At 48.4% G+C, this 17,179-nt stretch overlaps 1 protein-coding gene across 1 annotated transcript in view; it reads left to right on the forward strand.

The window, feature by feature from the left end:
* BCL2L14 (BCL2-like 14 (apoptosis facilitator)) overlaps window positions 1-1,628 on the forward strand; it is a 6,220-nt gene extending 4,592 nt beyond the window's left edge. The window contains exons 4-5 of the mRNA XM_010157439.1: window positions 599-871; window positions 1,587-1,628. Of these exons, the coding sequence (XP_010155741.1) occupies window positions 599-871; window positions 1,587-1,628 (315 nt within the window). The remainder of the gene's footprint in view (window positions 1-598; window positions 872-1,586) is intronic.
* The last annotated feature ends 15,551 nt before the right edge of the window (window positions 1,629-17,179 follow it).

Below are 17,179 nucleotides of genomic sequence, written 5' to 3' on the forward strand. Positions count from 1 at the left end.
CATTTTGAAAGACCTGCCCAAAAGCTGTACAAGAACTCCTGCCTGAGTCCATTAGATGGAGTGGATGTTTTCTCTTTTCCGAGTATAGGTACCTGTTCCCTTTACTCCCTTCTTTAGCTGCCCCTTCCGCTCTATAAAGATACATTCCCACGTGGAGGGCATGCTCAGCTCCTGCAGCGGAGAGGTACCCAGGTACAGTAAGAAGCATCACAAAGAGCATAACTGATGAAATGGAGCTTAACATGGCCGCTGTTGCCATGCTTCTCATAACCTTGCCTGTGCTGTCAACTTCCCACTGCTCCTCTATTTCCATGTCTCCTCACCTGCAGGTCTCAACATCAATGTCACACTCGTTTTGCTTTCTCTCTCTCTGCTTCTCTGATTAAGTGCAAAAACCTGAAGATTTTTTTTTAAGGATAAAACATAGAGCCACCTCCAGAGCCTGAAGAAGCAGCTTTGCAGCAAGGTGTGGGATTTGTGAGCCATCTCCTGCATTCACCACCACAGTTAGACTATATCACACGTATTACCAATGAGATAGGGCAAGCAATTCCAGCAAAAGATGCTCAATTTAACCAATCCCTATTCTCACTTTCAGATCAAAAACGACAGGGCTTTCTATCAGCATTTTAAAGGCATGCTGTCCTACACATTCTTCAAGAGGATCACTGATCTATTCCTGGAGGATATCTCAGCAGATTCAACCAGTGAGCCGGGAGAGCAAGTACAATGCACAAAAGTTGCCCTTACAATGGAAGTTGCCACCAGACTTACCACTGTGGACAACCATCCTATGAACGTGGTCTTGGGCTTTGGATCAATGTACCTCCGAGAACACTTCAAGCCGTGGATTCAGGACCAGGGTGGCTGGGTATGCGTACTGCCTCCCTCGACTTGTGCATAGCCTAAAGGAACCTTGACGTAGCAGTCTTTCACTGAACTACCAAACCAAACCGCATAGTCTTTAACACAGCGTGTGCTCCAGCTGTGGAATTACAAGACATTTTCTATGCTGCAGGTTTTTTATTCACATAGGTCCAAAAATCAGTAGGAGACATTTGTGGAGGGTTGTTAAGTATAAAACACCATTCTTGGCACGCAGTCTCTCCATCATGAAAGCTGAAGGCTTGGGGAAACAGCAGGAAAATTCACGCTTGCCCTAATCCTGTACTTCTCCCTAGAAGTGTGGTCTTGGCAGGTTTTGGGGACAGCATCGTAGTTCAGCAGTTCATACCGTCTGCCCTGGTGGTGTGCTATGCTTCCACCTTCCCTGCACACAAAGGCATCTGCTTCTGTTCATACCCCTCTTTCAAAGTCAGTTGTGCAAGGTGCTCTTTTGCCAGCAGTGGGGCTGCAAAAATGACCCTTCATAGCTCGTTTACCTGGATTTGCTGGGAGGCATTTGTACTGGAGATCCTAGTCCTTTTGTGCTGCATGAAGTGAAGGGAAACATTCAGCAGCTGTGCAGCCTGTGACCACTGGAATAGCATGCGAGGTCGGGAAATCCTACTGGCCTCAGCAGAGTCACAATTAGGATAAGGGTACTCATTGCTTTAAGAATTGTAAGTTTTCTTTCTGTTTTACAGGAGAAGGCCTTGAATTCACTGGATCAGGAAGAAGTAGAGTAATTCTGACTGAATTAATTCTTCAGGGAGCAGGAGCCTTCAATTAAGGAACAAGGCAGGACCTTACCACAATCCAATGCCCAAATGATTAGAGGCTATGTATTTTTAGTTTTTCCATGGAAGGTTGGAGTGTTGCTTGGCTAACTCTCCGACGGGTACAATTGCACTTTCTTAGAGTTGGTATTGATGTAAAAATGTTCTTCAGTGGACATGAAGGCACTTTCAACTTCCTTGGAGCACTCAGCCCCGTGGAGAGTGATTTTAGGTACCTTTCTGAGTAAAGATGCTTGCCACTACTTCTGTGAATCGATGTTAAAGTGCAAACTGGAGGAAAATATCAAAGTGTGCAATCAAGAACCACCAGACTGTGATCAACCAAGTGAGACAAGTGCTGCCATCTTTGTGTGGGTCACAGTGGTACCACTCTGTTACCAATTCCACAGTCCCTTGTTAGAAGACATACCTACACACTGCTATCAGTTTCCTGTCTTCCCACCACTCCTTCTCTGATTAGGTTGTCTAAAGTCTTGATCCCATTCCATACTTCTGAAAGGGACCGGCTAAGGTGAATGATGGCTTTTTACTCCAGTGTATTCCCCACTCCCCAAGAAAATAGACTCAATCTACCTGCAGATGCTTTGAATTTGAACTCTTCTGTTTCAAACCCCTGCAAAGCATAGCACAATAGATGTTGAATTTTACAGCATTATTTTGTCCATTAATGTGGAAGATTATTATCATTATGAGAGTTTGCAGTCCAAGAAATACACAACATCATGCTGTGTCAGTTTTCCTCCTTGTTAGAAAAGAACTTGATGCTATGTATAAACTCAGGGATTTCTTCATAAACTGGACCATTGAAAACAAACGATTCGATTAGAGCTTCTTGAATCTGCACGTGTGGCAGCGGAAGGAGTAACAGTGCATCATTTAGAGTAGAGGTGATGCCAGTGAAACTGCTCATGATTATAAGGCTTGGTTTGTGGCCCATTTAGTTGATGACTTTTGGATTTCTCTTCTTCGCACATCCCCAGGGGAGAAAGAGGGAACTTGGGACATCTGCTGAAGCTGTAAAATCATGGCATCGCTTCTGTGACTTTCCCATACAAGCAGGTGATGTTTCCTGAACAGGCTCTCTGTGTCTCAGTAAGATACCCTTCCATCACGGGTGCTTATTCTCCGTGTACAAGTATGATAACTACAAAGATGGCATGAAGAAGTTATTAACAAATCATGAATTTGAATAAAACTGCTAAGAAACATTTTAACCGGATGACTAAAATATGCAATGCTATCAAAGATCAAGTATTTTTCTAAGAAACCTTAAACTTTCAACTTTTGCATAGCAGACTCTGCCTCTGTTTGGACACGTATGTGTGAAACTAAAGACAGAAAAGGTGGAAGCAAGTTACCTTTCTTACCCTTTTTCAAAGGAGTTGGGAAATACCTGATATACCTCCAGACCGTAAATCTAAGATTCCTTATTTTTAAGAACATCCGCTCTTTCTGATCACATCAAATGTCCCCAAAGGTGTGGTGATTTGTGAGGGAGAGGCAAGAAGAACTTCCTCAGAAGTTCAAAATGATGTTGTTCTCCTTCTTTCTCCAACATCATTTTCCCTATGGAAAAAAACCTGTGAGGCGTCGTACCCTCCCGCACATTGGAGGCTGCTGCTTTGTTATAAACTTGATGGGTCTCCAAAGCAGGCTTGTTAGCGAGATTTTGGCTCTGAAAAACTGTATCTGATTCCACTTCAATTACACTAAGGCCAGACTCAGCCTGCTAGCATACACCGGTTTGCCATTGGTAGCTTATGAAAGCCACTTTTTCATTTTTTTCTGCTTGAATACCAGCCTGCTATTTAGGGAGGTGCAAACTCCATCTCTGTGAGGGTGGTTTTCCAGCTGAAGGTTTAGCAGCAACCTACACTTGTCCCTCATCCCCAGTTCGGTACCTCAGGGCCAGTTTCAGGCCAAGAGGGGAACCAACAGCAAACCAGACCGTCTTGAAGGGGAATGTGAAAACTAGCCATCTAAGAAAAGATACTCAGATGGTTTTTATTTTTCTCTGGGTTGTTAAGAGGGATTTTTTTTTTTCAGTAACAGTAGGGGCCAACATACAAAATCAGCCAAGTGAGCTGTTTCTTATTTAGTCATTCTTACATTTGCCATCACATCAGTAAGATTTTAAGAGCAATCTACTCCTTTTATGGCAGGGGTCTGTGGTAACCTCCTTGCTGGAATGATGGCTTTGGTTTGTTCGAAGAGCAGCCAGCAACTGGGCTGTTGCCCCTGCTGCCGCCTGGCACGAATTAACAGAGATCTACTACTGGCTCGACCAGTCTTCATCTCGCTGTCTTTTTTTAATCCATGATGACCAAACTAGCAGCAAACACATCTGGGTTGGGTGTGTATGGAAGTGAAAGGGATGTTGTGAGGGAGGGTGACTGGCCATGCCTTCATTTTACATTAATCCCTCCCAAGACATCTTTGCCGGCGTTTAGCTGTAGGACCCTCCAGTGCCCATTTGGAATGTTACTGTGAAAGACAGAGAAGTTTACTGTTAAAATAAGAAGTGTCATTTGGGATTTTTCTTACTGTATATCTACCCACCTCAGCATCACGCTATTTGTTACATCAGCAAGTTTAATTTTAAAATGAACTGATTTCACTGTGTGTTAAGGTTGCAACAACACAGTTTAGCCCTGTGCAGGTGATGCTGGGATCTATTTTTAAAGGATGCTAGAAGCATCCTGCAGCTGCCTTCTGCGCTGTGTTAAAGGGAGCTGGTCCACTGGGACAGCCCGTGTTGGCAGTCGGGAGCTGCAGTCCCAGCCCAACGTCACCCTCGGAGAGCCGGGGCTCCAGCAGTGAGAGGAACCTGCCCCGGCTGCTGTTCCCTGGAGCGCCTGAAAGCATCAGGTAGGAAGATCCCACTCTCCATGTGCACATGTGTTGCACAAAGGAGCTCTGCCCTGGCTTGTGGCCGCGGTGCCCCTTGCTCCAGTGAGTAAGCAGGAGGCAGAAATAGTAGAAACCGGTCTGGAGCCTTTGCCCAAAACCAAACATTTGTCTGGAAGCACCCTTGCTTCCGCTCTCGGAGGGCTAGAGTTCTTTCAGTTCTCAGGAAATGCTGGCAAATCCAGTGTTCCTGTAAAACAGGCTGAAGAGGCACATGGAGGTATCCTTGGGTCTTCTCACTGCATCACGTGGCCTCTGTCTTTTCAAATGGATGCTGCTTTCTCTCCCTGCCGCAGGTGAGGAGCATGCTGCCGATACACATGTGAGTAGACAGACGCGCGGCAGGTGGGCAGAGTGAATCGCAGCGAAGCAGCCAGGGGAGCAGCTCAATAGACACCGTTGTCTGAAAAGTGGGTTTACTGCCTAAGACTTGTCTGCTGTAGAGGCTCACAATCTGGAACCGGTTCAGGGTTAAGAGTTCACGGCTGGGGCGCTGTAGGGTGAGTACCAAGCAGAAAACACGGATTGCCTTGCTTCTTTGTTATCTGCAGCTGTGATGCTCTTGCCGGGGATGGTGTAAACCCCGGGAGCAAGGTGGAAATATGTCACGTGATACCTTGCACAGCAGGTTGTGCAGTGGGGTTAGGAGGTGTCCTGGGATTGGAGCTACTGTGATCCATCCTAGTCAACCCCCAGAGGTTTCTCCTGTGTCCCACGACTTGCTTCACTGCCTATCTGCTGCAGCCGAAGCAGAAAGCTTTTGGCTGTGAAAATGCAGACGATGCAATTTCTTGCTTGGAGTGGCAGAAGCAATGGGTTGCAAACAGATTTCTTGCTGGAGTGAGCATCTTTACTGACTGATATGATCTCTGTGCTGACTTTCATGATAGTCTTCCCCTTGTCTTTCTACCCCAGGGTCACTTTGGGCAGATCCATGCCAAACATAGCTCTTGGCGAAGGGGAAGCTCAGATGCTCCCAAGCCAAAGCTAGCATGCTAAAAGGGAAAGCAACTGAGCTGATCACTGGGTGCTGCAGGGAACTGGGACTTAAGTTTTGAGAAGTTAAACACCCACAGTGGAACTTTCTGTCTGTCACTGCCGTGGTTCTGCTTTAAATATTCATTATGCAATGGAAAATTTGGGTTATGCTTTTGTTATGTACCCTAGAGATCTGCACCTGGATTTTCTTGTGTGCCAAGGGCTGTTCTAACACCTACCGATGTGGATAATACCACCACTTGGATAATACCACCAGTGTTATCCTCTCTGCTCCCCCCTCAGCCTGAAATGATAACATCCAGGGAAGCATCTGCTAGATGAGTCCTGTTTGCTAAACAGGCAAGAGGACAGCCTGTGCCACGAAACTCCTCACCGCTCGGACTGATGGCTCTGCTCGTGTCTGGTGGCAGAAACACATGCAAGTATAGGGATGGTTTTGCTAAGGAAGTCTTTGGTAATGCCAGTGGTGAGTCAAGGCTCTAGAACCAGGCAGAGGCAGGGGTACGAACCATACTGGGATACAGGAAAACTACACACACGGTCTGTATTTAAAGCAGCTGAGCGTGCCTGGCTTCAGCGAGCTTGGTTTTCTTCTTTCATTTGTGTGTCTTTGCGTCTTGGGAAAGGTGCCTTGAGAAGTGTGGCCAGCAGGTCGAGGGAGGTGATTCTGCCCCTCTACTCTGCTCTGGTGAGACCCCACCTGGAGTGCTGCGTCCAGCTGTGGAGCCCTCAACATCAGAAGGATATCGACCACTTGGAGCGAGTCCAGAGGAGGCCACGAAGATGATCAGAGGGCTGGAGCACCTCGCCTATGACGAAAGGCTGCGAGAATTGGGCTTGTTCAGCCTGGAGAAGAGGAGGCTCCAAGGAGACCTCATTGCAGCTTTCCAGTATCTGAAGGGGCTACAAGGGGGCTGGGAGAGGACTTTTTACAAGAGCCTGTAGCGATAGGACAAGGGGTAATGGGTATAAATTGAAATCAGGGAGGTTTAGATTAGATGTCAGGAAGAAATTCTTCACAGAGAGGGTGGTGAGGCACTGGAACAGGTTGCCCAGAGAAGCTGTGGATGCCCCATCCCTGGAAGTGTCCAAGGCCAGGCTGGATGAGGCTTGGAGCAACCTGGTCTAGTGGAAGGTGTCCCTGCCCATGGCAGGGGGGTTGGAACTGGATGATCTTTAAGGTCCCTTCCAACCCTAACCATTCTATGATTCTATGATTCCTGTGAGTACCTGGGTTACAACTATTTTCTGTGGGGCAGGGGATACGGGAATTGCCTCAGGCACTATCATCACGTGAAAGATCAGAGAAAAGGTGAGGGTGACCTCGTGACGGACCTTCTCTGGCGAAGCTGTGGAAGGCTGTTAATGGCAGCCAGGTTTTGTGCTTCACCTTGCCAACCCTGACATCAAAAATCCCTGAGTGAGCTCCTCACCCTCTCCCAGAAAAGCCCTGAATGATGAACCCCCTCAGGGGGTGTTCTGGGGTTTTCAAAATGGTTGTGGAGGCTGGGTGTCATATTTGCCTCCTGTATGTTATCCTTTCAGGTAAATGCAGATTACTAGTTTACTTTCTCTCCAGAAGCAGAAGAACGAAGGCTTTTACTGGAAAGCTGAGCTCTCCGATCCCACCTTTTCCAGGAGCTGGAGACTAAGCAAAATGCTGAATATTACGGGAGAGCCACAGCACGTAGACTTGAAAATAGCAGCGTCTAAACTTAGAGACGAGGTGTCCATAGCAGGGATGTATTCCATCGTGCTGATCCGTGACTTCTCCACAGAAATAATTACAACAAAAACATGCTGCACAAACAGGTTGTATGGACAGATGATTTCTGTGGGTTTTTTTCCCAAGCCAGTGCTCCCCCAAGGAAATCTCAGCTCTTTCTGCAGGACTGGGGAGCATTCACCACCACCCCTACATAGCCTCTTCCACTTCTTCCTCTGCTGTGGCCCTTCAGCCACTCACTGACTCCTGGTTTGCATCCGTCTGTAGTAAGGCCTCTACTTGTATCCCAGTTTGGGGTACTAGGGTGATTATTACCAAAATATGGGACACATGTTCCACTTTCACCGTGGCCAGTCCAGGGTAGCTACTGCTGCATCCTCCCGGCTCACGCAGAAACCTCTGAAGGTTACTGACCACGGGAAGCCCTGCGCAGACTCAAGCGAAGGGGACCTAAGCGCCCACGGAAAAGTCCCAGATTTAGCCCTAAAAGGACATAGGTTAAAAAAACCCCAACAAAACCTTGAAAGTTTAAACACCTGACGCCATCCTGGACATCTGACAGACCACAGAATATCTATTAGATCCTGGGTCCTCCCTGAAAACAGATTTCTGCCTATCCAGAGGGCAGAGCGCACGAGCCGGAGGAGGTCACGCAGGGGGTGGTGCAGCTCCGAAATGCACTTGCCCATGGACATTTGCCTGGCCCAAATCTGCTCCCGTTCACGGCAGCTGTGCTCAGCGGTACCACTCCGCTGTGTCCCTGCAGGTGAAGAGCAGATGTGGGGGTGGGACAACCCTCCTGAAGCGAAGAGGAACCTCCTGCCAATTCAGGGAAATGTGCCCTTCCAACAAGTAGCAGCCAAGCAAGCGATGCCGGCGAGCCGGGGACTGGCACGTGCTCTGCTGAGCCTTAGCGCAAAGCGATGTGTAAAGTATGAGCAAGGAGTAGGGCAGAGTTCAGCACTGAGGTCAGGCCTCTGCTTTTAATTAAGGCAAGTCAGAGTCAGGAAAGACAATATCCCATTATTGAGTGGGTAGTGCCTGTCATGGCAGATGCAGTGTCTGCGTTCAATTAAAGGAGGCAAATGAGCCTTTAGTGCAGAAGAAAAAACAAAATGAGAGCCAGTTTGATGGACCAAAATTAAATGTGAGACAGGAAGGATTTATCATCCCCACAGAAACATTTGGAATACACACTGGAAAGAAACTTCAAGAAATCCATGGAAATGCTTTGAAGGGGAGTGACTCACAGTCACTTTGAAGGCTAAGTTTTCTTTTTGCATTCTGTTTTTGAAAAAGGTTTTAAGATTCATAAACTGCATTTTACTCTAAGTGAGAGGGCCTGGGATAACTTTCTTCATCCCACTCCTTGAAATCCTAATGAGCAAAATACTTATCCTCTTTTCTAACCACTGGGCCCTCCAAGGGTGATGCTCAGCATCCCATCCTGGGCACTGTTTTCTAACCCCAGCAGTGTGAAAAGCAAGGGGGAGGTACATGTTGACCGTGCCCTCTCCTGTCCTGCTTGGACAGACCATACGACAGAGCAGAGGAAAATATGCAGATACTACCTGGATGTGTACACCAGGGTCTTTCATATGGGAGAGAGAAGCTGGGAAACATGCAAAGCACTGTAATTACCGGTATTAATCATAGAGTCACAGAATGGTTTGGGTTGGAAGGGACCTTAAAGCCCATCTCGTTCCAACCCCCCTGCCATGGGCAGGGACACCTTCCACTAGACCAGGTTGCTCCAAGCCTCATCCAGCCTGGCCTTGGACACTTCCAGGGATGGGGCATCCACAGCTTCTCTGGGCAACCTGTTCATTGTTAAATAGCCTGCTTGCCCATAACTATTGTTTTTAAAGAGATAGGGTTGGAAAGTGCCATATTATTTTACCTACAGACAGTGACTCACAAAAGGCAAGCAGAAAACCACTATTGGAACAAATTTGCTGCTAATACTAAGTACATGAGTTCAAAGCTCATTCATGAGGATTTGGTACAGACATTATCCAGCATCTCGGCTCACAAGTTAGCTAATTACCTTCTGGCCTCCAGGTCCATCTTTGTAGCAGCCCAAGGAGGCATGAAATTTGGCTCTGTCACAGCTCTTGCAACGTTGAGAATTTTGCTGTAGTTGTTCCCAAGAAGGATAAGCTGGCAGCTTCCTTGTGCACATACCAAAATAAAAACATACAAAACACCAGAAATCCTGTATTTGTGTTTTTTCCAGAAAAAATTGCAATGAAAACAAGTGGAGGCAGCTGTAATTAGAAATAGGGCATTGAGCTCTTCAAGGTATATTAAAATAAATGTTATATGTATATATAAAATGTATCAAAACCCCACAGAGATGTAAAAGATGCATCAGATCGATGAACCTATTCTGTTTGGGCGGAACCGATGTAGAAATCATTAAATATAAACCCAACGTGACGGCTGCAATGCAGCAGTGACAGATGGAGGGAGAGGAGCAGATTCTTACTCTCGGTGCCACATGTGAAATTCAATTCCTTCTAAGGAAGCAAAGTAGCAAAGTACCTTTGGGCAGAAAGGAGTGCTCTTCATGTTTAAACCAATCCATGCTTGCAGTGCTTTTTTGTTTCCCCCCAAACTCTCCCTGTCACAAAATAACACAGGAATAGAAGTGGCCAGGGGTCATTTCAAATACAAAATGCTCTCATGCCTCTGTGCAGTAAAGAGCAGCATCTTGCCAAAAAAACCAACAAACATACACACAAACAACCCACCCAGAAACCCAACCCAAGCCCTTCTCTCTGAACAATCTTTTTTGGCATGCTAGAGTCAGGACACCAAATCCTCCACGTACCTGCTTGCAGCACCAGCAGCTAATCGTGCAACGACGTCAAGACAAACGCCAGGTAAATTGGAAACAAATGTTGGAAAAATCCTGCAGTAAATGATGAATCTGAATTGCCGAACTCTCTTAGCTCTGCAGGTGCTTTGCCTGTTGTCTTCTACAGTTATGGAAAGGCAGAAGTTTTACCACCAACATAAAGTTAACTCATGGAAACGAACAACTGGGACATGAGGATGACGCCTCTTGTCTGCCTTCTTGGTCCTTTCGTTCTGGAGCCCTCTAAAGCTCAGGGTGATTCACATCAAACGAGAAGACAAGAAATAATCATGTGGTAGGAGCCAAGTATCCTAAAGCAGCAAGAACCTCAGCTCTCCCTTCCCCACCCATTCCCATGCCCCCTGAGCTCACCGACTGACCTGTGCTTTCTACAAAGACCTAGAAAAACCAAGAGCAACTCCCCCTTACCTTGTACCAGTCACCAAGTAACTTTCTCTCAGATTCTGGCTATACAACAAGCCCATACTTGTAACTTTTAACTTCTGAGCATTTTTTATCTCTCTGTGAGAGACAGAGGGATGCCGATGGAGCAGACAATTGGTATCCCCCTCCTTTTTCAAAGTTTGAAGGAATATGTCTTTCCTACTCAATGATTAAAGTTTAATTGATGTCAGCAATTTTTCCCCAGCTGTTCAGGAAACCCCAGGATGCAGGGATGTGGGAGTGCCAGCAGAGAAGCAGTGCTTTCCGCTCCATCAGGAAACCGCTGAGTGGCCCCTCGCATGTGTGCTCCTCTTCCCACAACTCCTCACCACCACCCCAGCTCTTCTCCCTGGGAGAAAGCGTTTGCTGCGCTTCCCCATCACCACTGCATCAAACTCTGCACCCGTCTCCCCCTTGACCACCCCCTTCCCACTCTGCTCCTCACACATGCAAAGGCCAGAGCCCACCTGCCCCGAGGGGGTACAGACGGACCTCGGTCCTCACCCACCACATGAGGTTGACCGGGTTGGCGAGGAGCTTCTCGGTCCCAGCTGCCATCAGCCCCTGCGCTGGATGCATTGCCTTTTACACAGCCCAAACGAAGGGGGGCGAGCCGGGCGTCTGGGGGTTTTGGAGAGGTGGATGCAACGCAGACGGCACGGAGAGGATGTATGGGCATCGCACTGGAAGGATGGGAGAGAGAAATACGTTTGTTACAAAACCCAGCCTTCGTTATTAGTGCTGCTGGTGGAACAACTTTTCATTAGAAGCATCTGAGAGTGTTTTTCTTCTATCAAGTAATTAATCTCTAACAGCTGGGCCTCAGAGCAACAGCCCATGTTAAGCCATCCGCAGAGCAATGCTGCAGCCACAGGGTTTCTCAAAGCACTCACAGGATGGAAAGAAGAAAGTGGCATCGAGGGAGGAATCACTCTGTCTCCAGCAAGCAGAGCATGCCTGAAAAACATAAAGTTCAGAAAAATACACCAAGGGATTCTTTTTTTCACAGCATCTATTGCATCATGAGCCATTTTAATCAAAAATTCGTTTACGCGCTCTCTTCCTGTCCACAGTAGGAGATCGTTTTCTGATCTTTTCTTCCTTGGCTTTTCCGCCCAGGGCATGTTTGCATAATCTGGATCTTTATCTGCAGGACTCACCTGCCACTCGCTTCCCACCTGGAGTCAAATTGGCACGTCAGCTACACCACACTCGTTTCCACAGCAGCCAAATGCCATTTCACAGCGAGGACAACGGCGGCCTCCGTTAAGGAACGAGCCACAAAAGCACGTTAAACGCCCCTGGAGTTCTGGTTTTCATTAGACACTCCCCGTAACGAGAGCCAGGGGAGGTGCAAGACAGGGAAGAGGCCATACACAGGCATAGCTCGCAGGAGATTTTTGTAACGCTTTCCACGAACATCAAGGGGTGCGGTGGAGGGTGAAGGGCTCGTGGTATACAGGGGCATCTCAGCTGATCCCCGATGGATCTCCCCTACCACGACCTCCTCCAGCTCACCTGCTGCACTCTGGCCAGCCCCAAACGCTGGCAATGACAACTGCTGCCAGCACAACAGTGCCTTGCTGCTGAAAAGTGCAGTCAGGGCAGTGCACAGGTGGCATTACACCCACCAAGAAGCCCTTACGGTCTCACGAAGTAGCTCAGAGCCGCCATGTTTTCCATCCTGTCATGCCGCCATGCTGATGTCTGTACCACTGCTCCGCTCTGCGGGACAGAAGCGTCACAGCTGGGTCTGTGGGAGACAAATCAAGGGAGGCCTGAGCAGCTAACAGCTCATCTCACCATGTCATGGTCACAGGCTCCCTCAGCCATGCCTTTCCCTGCTCCCTGGCCTGCAGGTACCTTTGCCAGGTGCGGGAGGGGTAGCGGTGGCATGGCGGTTTCTCCGGCTTTCCCGCCTTGTTTCAAGGGTGTCTCCTCCTCCTGCTTTAGAGACCAAACAGAGGCAGGGAGCAACTGAGCACGCCTCCAAGGCCACAGGGTCAGCAAGCAGCTCACAGACACAGGGTCTCGCAAAGCCTTATCCCGTGCTGAACATGGTCAGCCCTGGCATCTTCCTCCCCCACCCTCTACCACACAGACGGAGACTCTCCTTTCCTCTCCTTATTCCCACCGTTTTTTTCCCCAGTGTCCAGAGTACGAGGCACTCCATTCTCTCTCATCCTCCATGCTCAGACCAATTCTCAGCCTTGGTCCTCGTCCCAATACATCTCATAGCTGCCACGTCACCCAGCAGAAAACCCAGCTGCAGACAGCGAGAAGACATCCTCATCTGCAGTAACTTACTGAGGTGACCCTTACCCGGCCCCAGCTCCTCCATACGTTGCTGTTTGCTATGCTGTATATCCCTGCCCGTGGCAGGGGGGTGGGACTAGATGATCCTTAAGGTCCCTTCCCACCCAAACCGTTCTGTGATTCTGGTTTCCTGCAAGTGACGTTAGGCAGAGAGCAGCTGTGTAAAACACTTGGCGCCCACCCTGCACAAAGTGCAGGTGGATTTCACAGGTTGTGGTAGAGGGCTGAAGTTCTTCCAGAAGATTTCTCAACTGGTTTCTTTTTGCCTTAAAAGGGAACCAACCTGGGAAAAAGTTGGGAGGCGATCAGCTGTAGGTGTGAATGCAAGGGAATGCCCTCGGCTACCTCAGTGTATCCCTTGTCCCTCTGCCCCAGCCCTGTACCAAGACGTGAAGGGGGAGGAGGGGTGTTTATGTGTCCTGTTCGCCCACATTCATTCTCTCTATGCTACAATAGTGAGGGTGTAGGTGGGATGGTATAGGACAAACCTCTCAAAATTGTCTCCTCTGCTCCCTCCTTAACTGATCTTGTCTGGCCCCACAGGAGTCAGGCCCCCTAATGATCATTGCAGTCCTAGCACAGATAGGGTGCAGGAAACACAGGACTCCCTGCTTTCCCACCAGACTCCTCTTTTTTCACCCTGAACTGCCCAGCTCGTTCCTTTTCTCCACCCTTGCCAGCCTCTGCGGTCATGCCCACGCCAACCAGACGTGTTGTTCTACAGCAATGCTGAGGAGGGATCACTGTGCTCCCGAGCAACTTTGGAGGGCCACCTGTATTATCCTTTCTTCTTATTGCCACGCATTTCCAGGTCCCTTCCTACCATAGGCCCTGTGTCCTCATTAATCTTTTCTTATGCTCTACTTTCCTCATTCCCCTCCACGCACATCGTCTGAGAGGAACAAGGAGCCTGGAGCACAGACACTACATCCTCATCACACCTCTCCTCTCTCACCATCTGCATCAGCCCTCTCCACCCATCTCTGATGTGCCACATGGTCCTGCTACTCCTTCCCTGCACGGGGAACCGGCTCAGGAAACTGGGACCAGCTCCTACGGCACCTGAGCGGCAGGTGAAGACTTCTGGGCTTTCCTCCCAGGACAACCGGGATGTTTCTCCACAGGCTCCCGGCACCCCAGTAGCCATCGGAGCTGCCTGTGGCCCTTTATTCAGCAAACCACCGGCAGGGATCGTCGTCGTTTGAAACGCGTTGCTCGGGGCACTCGGTGATGGGTCACTCGCTCCCCAGCCACGTGTTCTGCGGGTTAAGGTGGTCACTGGTTTTGTGGCAAGCACACAGGGATAAGAATTTTGGCAACACTGACAAATTGAAAGCACTCACCACGTGAAATCCTTCCATCTCACAGACCTCAACGATATTCTTTGCACATCCTCAGAGAAGCAAAATTCGTCGTTTCTGCAGAGCATTCCCCTTAAACTCGTGAAATGGTATCTTGCTGGGAAAGCAAAGCTGTGGCAAGGTCACTGCTGTGCCACACCAAACCAGGTAACAAAAGCACCAAACCTTTCCTACTGAGCAGTTTCTTTACGCAACAGAAGATGCAAGCAGGAAAGGGCCGGCAGCTCCCAGTCCTTCCTATAAACAGAGAGACTGTATTTAGCTGCCATTGCAGACTTTGTGGTGAACAAGGGCAAGGTAAAGCTGACCTAGACACGCAGTTTCTACAGGAGAAATGAGTATTTTTGTTCTTATTGCTTTACTTTTAAAAAAGTCACCAAGTCCAGCCACACGCATCTTACGTTCCCAACCTGATGCACCAGGGAGAGGGATGCAGTAACAGCTGCCGCACACGGCAGGTTTTGATACGAGGCATCCTGACCTAGGAAGTTGTCATGTCAGTATGTGCATAGCCTAAGTTAGCCTTAATTAGCTGATAACAGGACACTTGTTTGAAGTCCCTATTCTCTGGGCCTCCACCATGTGGGACCGATTGTTTACAGGATGAATTATTTGACAGCCTGGCAAGACAACTATTCCACTGGCCACCTTGGCAACAAAACTTACTTTCAGAGTGTCCTGAAGTCAACTTGCTTTCATTATAATACTAAAAATCATGCCCATAGGCCAAGACAACCCTAGGCCAGGTGAAGACCCTTCCCCTGAGCATGCATACTGACTGTACTAGATTGTGTAATCATATGTAAATTAATAAGCCATCAAGAATAGAGAGGAGGCACTAATATGGCAATGGTGTAAAAAATGCGTATAAAAGACATCGCAATGATGATTTCTAATGTACTTGATTTGTGGAAAATCCACCCAGCACCCAGGCCTGAATAAACACAGTATCTCTCCTGAGTGTGAGAGTTGGCCCGTTGCACCCCAGGCAACAAATCCGCTTTTCGGACAACAGTGCTATTACAAGGTACAACTTCCCATTGTCCGGTACCTGCTTTTCAGCAGGCAGTTCTGCCACCCATGCCTCCACTCCCATGCACAGCGTTCTCATCCAGCTACAGAACCTCCTCAGTGAAAACAGGTTAAACACGTCCAGCAGTTCCCCTCCAGGAACAAGCACGTGATTTCGTGTTCTCACCTTCCTAGAGAAGTGCTGCCAACACTGGCACGTCAAAAAGAAAACCCCAACAAAGCCACACACCACCCCAAAAGTATCGTTTTCATGCTCTTAACAAAGGGTTCTACCCACTACCAAAACAAAGATGCAGCGTGTTATCCCTGCTCCAGTGTGAAACTCCAGTTGGAGCGAGTCCAGAGGAGGCCACGAAGATGCTCCAAGGGCTGCAGCCCCTCTGCTATGGGGACAGGCTGGGAGAGTTGGGCTTGTTCAGCCTGGAGAAGAGAAGGCTCCGGGGAGACCTTATAGCCCCTTCCAGTGCCTGAAGGGGCTACAAGGAAGCTGGGGGGGACTTTTTACAGGGGCCTGTAGTGACAGGACAAGGGGTAACGGCTTTAAATTGAAAGTGGGGAGGTTTAGATTGGATATCAGGAAGAAGTTCTTCCCGGAGAGGGTGGGGAGGCACTGGGACAGGTTGCCCAGAGAAGCTGTGGATGCCCCATCCCTGGAAGTGTCCAAGGCCAGGCTGGATGAGGCTTGGAGCAACCTGGTCTAGTGGAAGGTGCCCCTGCCCATGTCAGGGGGGTGGGAACTGGATGATCTTTAAGGTCCCTTCCAACCCAAACCATTCTGTGATTCTAGGAATGGCAGGATTCCAGCGCTCGCAGTCACCTCTACTCATGCACATCCTCAAGGAAAGACAGAATAACTCAAAGGAAATAAATTCTTCTCAGACTTCCAAGTGGCCTTTTCTCAGACAGGCAGGGAGTATTTTTGTAAAGGAAGGAAAAGACTCCAGTGACACTTACTGTGCCTGCCACCCCTTGGTGCCCGGTAAAAACGGTTTAAGCAGCTCTGGAGGCCTTGTTAACGGGCACAGAGAAGACACACGGTGGAGCTGCAGCTGAAACACAACTCACTTCTGTTTCCCGAGCTAAACAATACTCTTCAAGGGGGTACCTCTCATACTCTTTTTTCCAAGCTCTAACTCCAGTGGCTAATCCTGCTCTTTGTGGTGTCAGTCCATATGGCCTCTCTGGTAGAAACTGTGGAGAACTGCATTTGAGATATGGCTGTTAAGCCTCAGGGAGTATCTAGAAAAGACCATGATCCAGGGAATCCAAAACCAACATGAATGCTTACAACACACAAACCTGTTAGAAAAGGTGGCCACCGTCGTTTACAAAAAAGAGCTGGTGAGTCTTCTGTAGCCCAGCAGCCATTCACAAAAGGCATTTTTAGAGAAAAACCGAAGCATCCAGCAGCTCCAGACTAATTTCACAAGGCAGAACGAATGCAGCACCTTGAAATAAAATAGGCACGGCACACAAGCAGCATTTATTTTTACATCTTGAGAGACTGATAAATCCAGGCCTTGTTTTACTGATGTGGGCAGTGGTACGTGGCTTGTCCATGCCTCCATCTGTTAAAGCTGGAGCTGTGAAAATCTTAGTGTAGCCAGATCCACGCTAATACAAGGCCATATTTTTTTTCCACAACCGGTAGGTGAAAGTGGAGTGCAATTCCTGTGCTGAGCTTACAAATTGAGAACTGCTTCCCATCCGATGACTTGTTACAGCAACAGGATCGGGGTGGGGGGGTGGGGGTGTTTCTCTTACATTTGGAGGTTAAACACTTCTCTCTTTGCAAACACTTTGATCTAGATTTAAATATCAGTAGTATCCAAAATAATCACCAGGTATCTCTAGT

Source organism: Eurypyga helias, unplaced genomic scaffold, assembly GCF_000690775.1.
Source record: "Eurypyga helias isolate BGI_N326 unplaced genomic scaffold, ASM69077v1 scaffold8168, whole genome shotgun sequence".
In the NCBI taxonomy this organism is placed as follows: Eukaryota; Metazoa; Chordata; class Aves; order Eurypygiformes; family Eurypygidae; genus Eurypyga; species Eurypyga helias.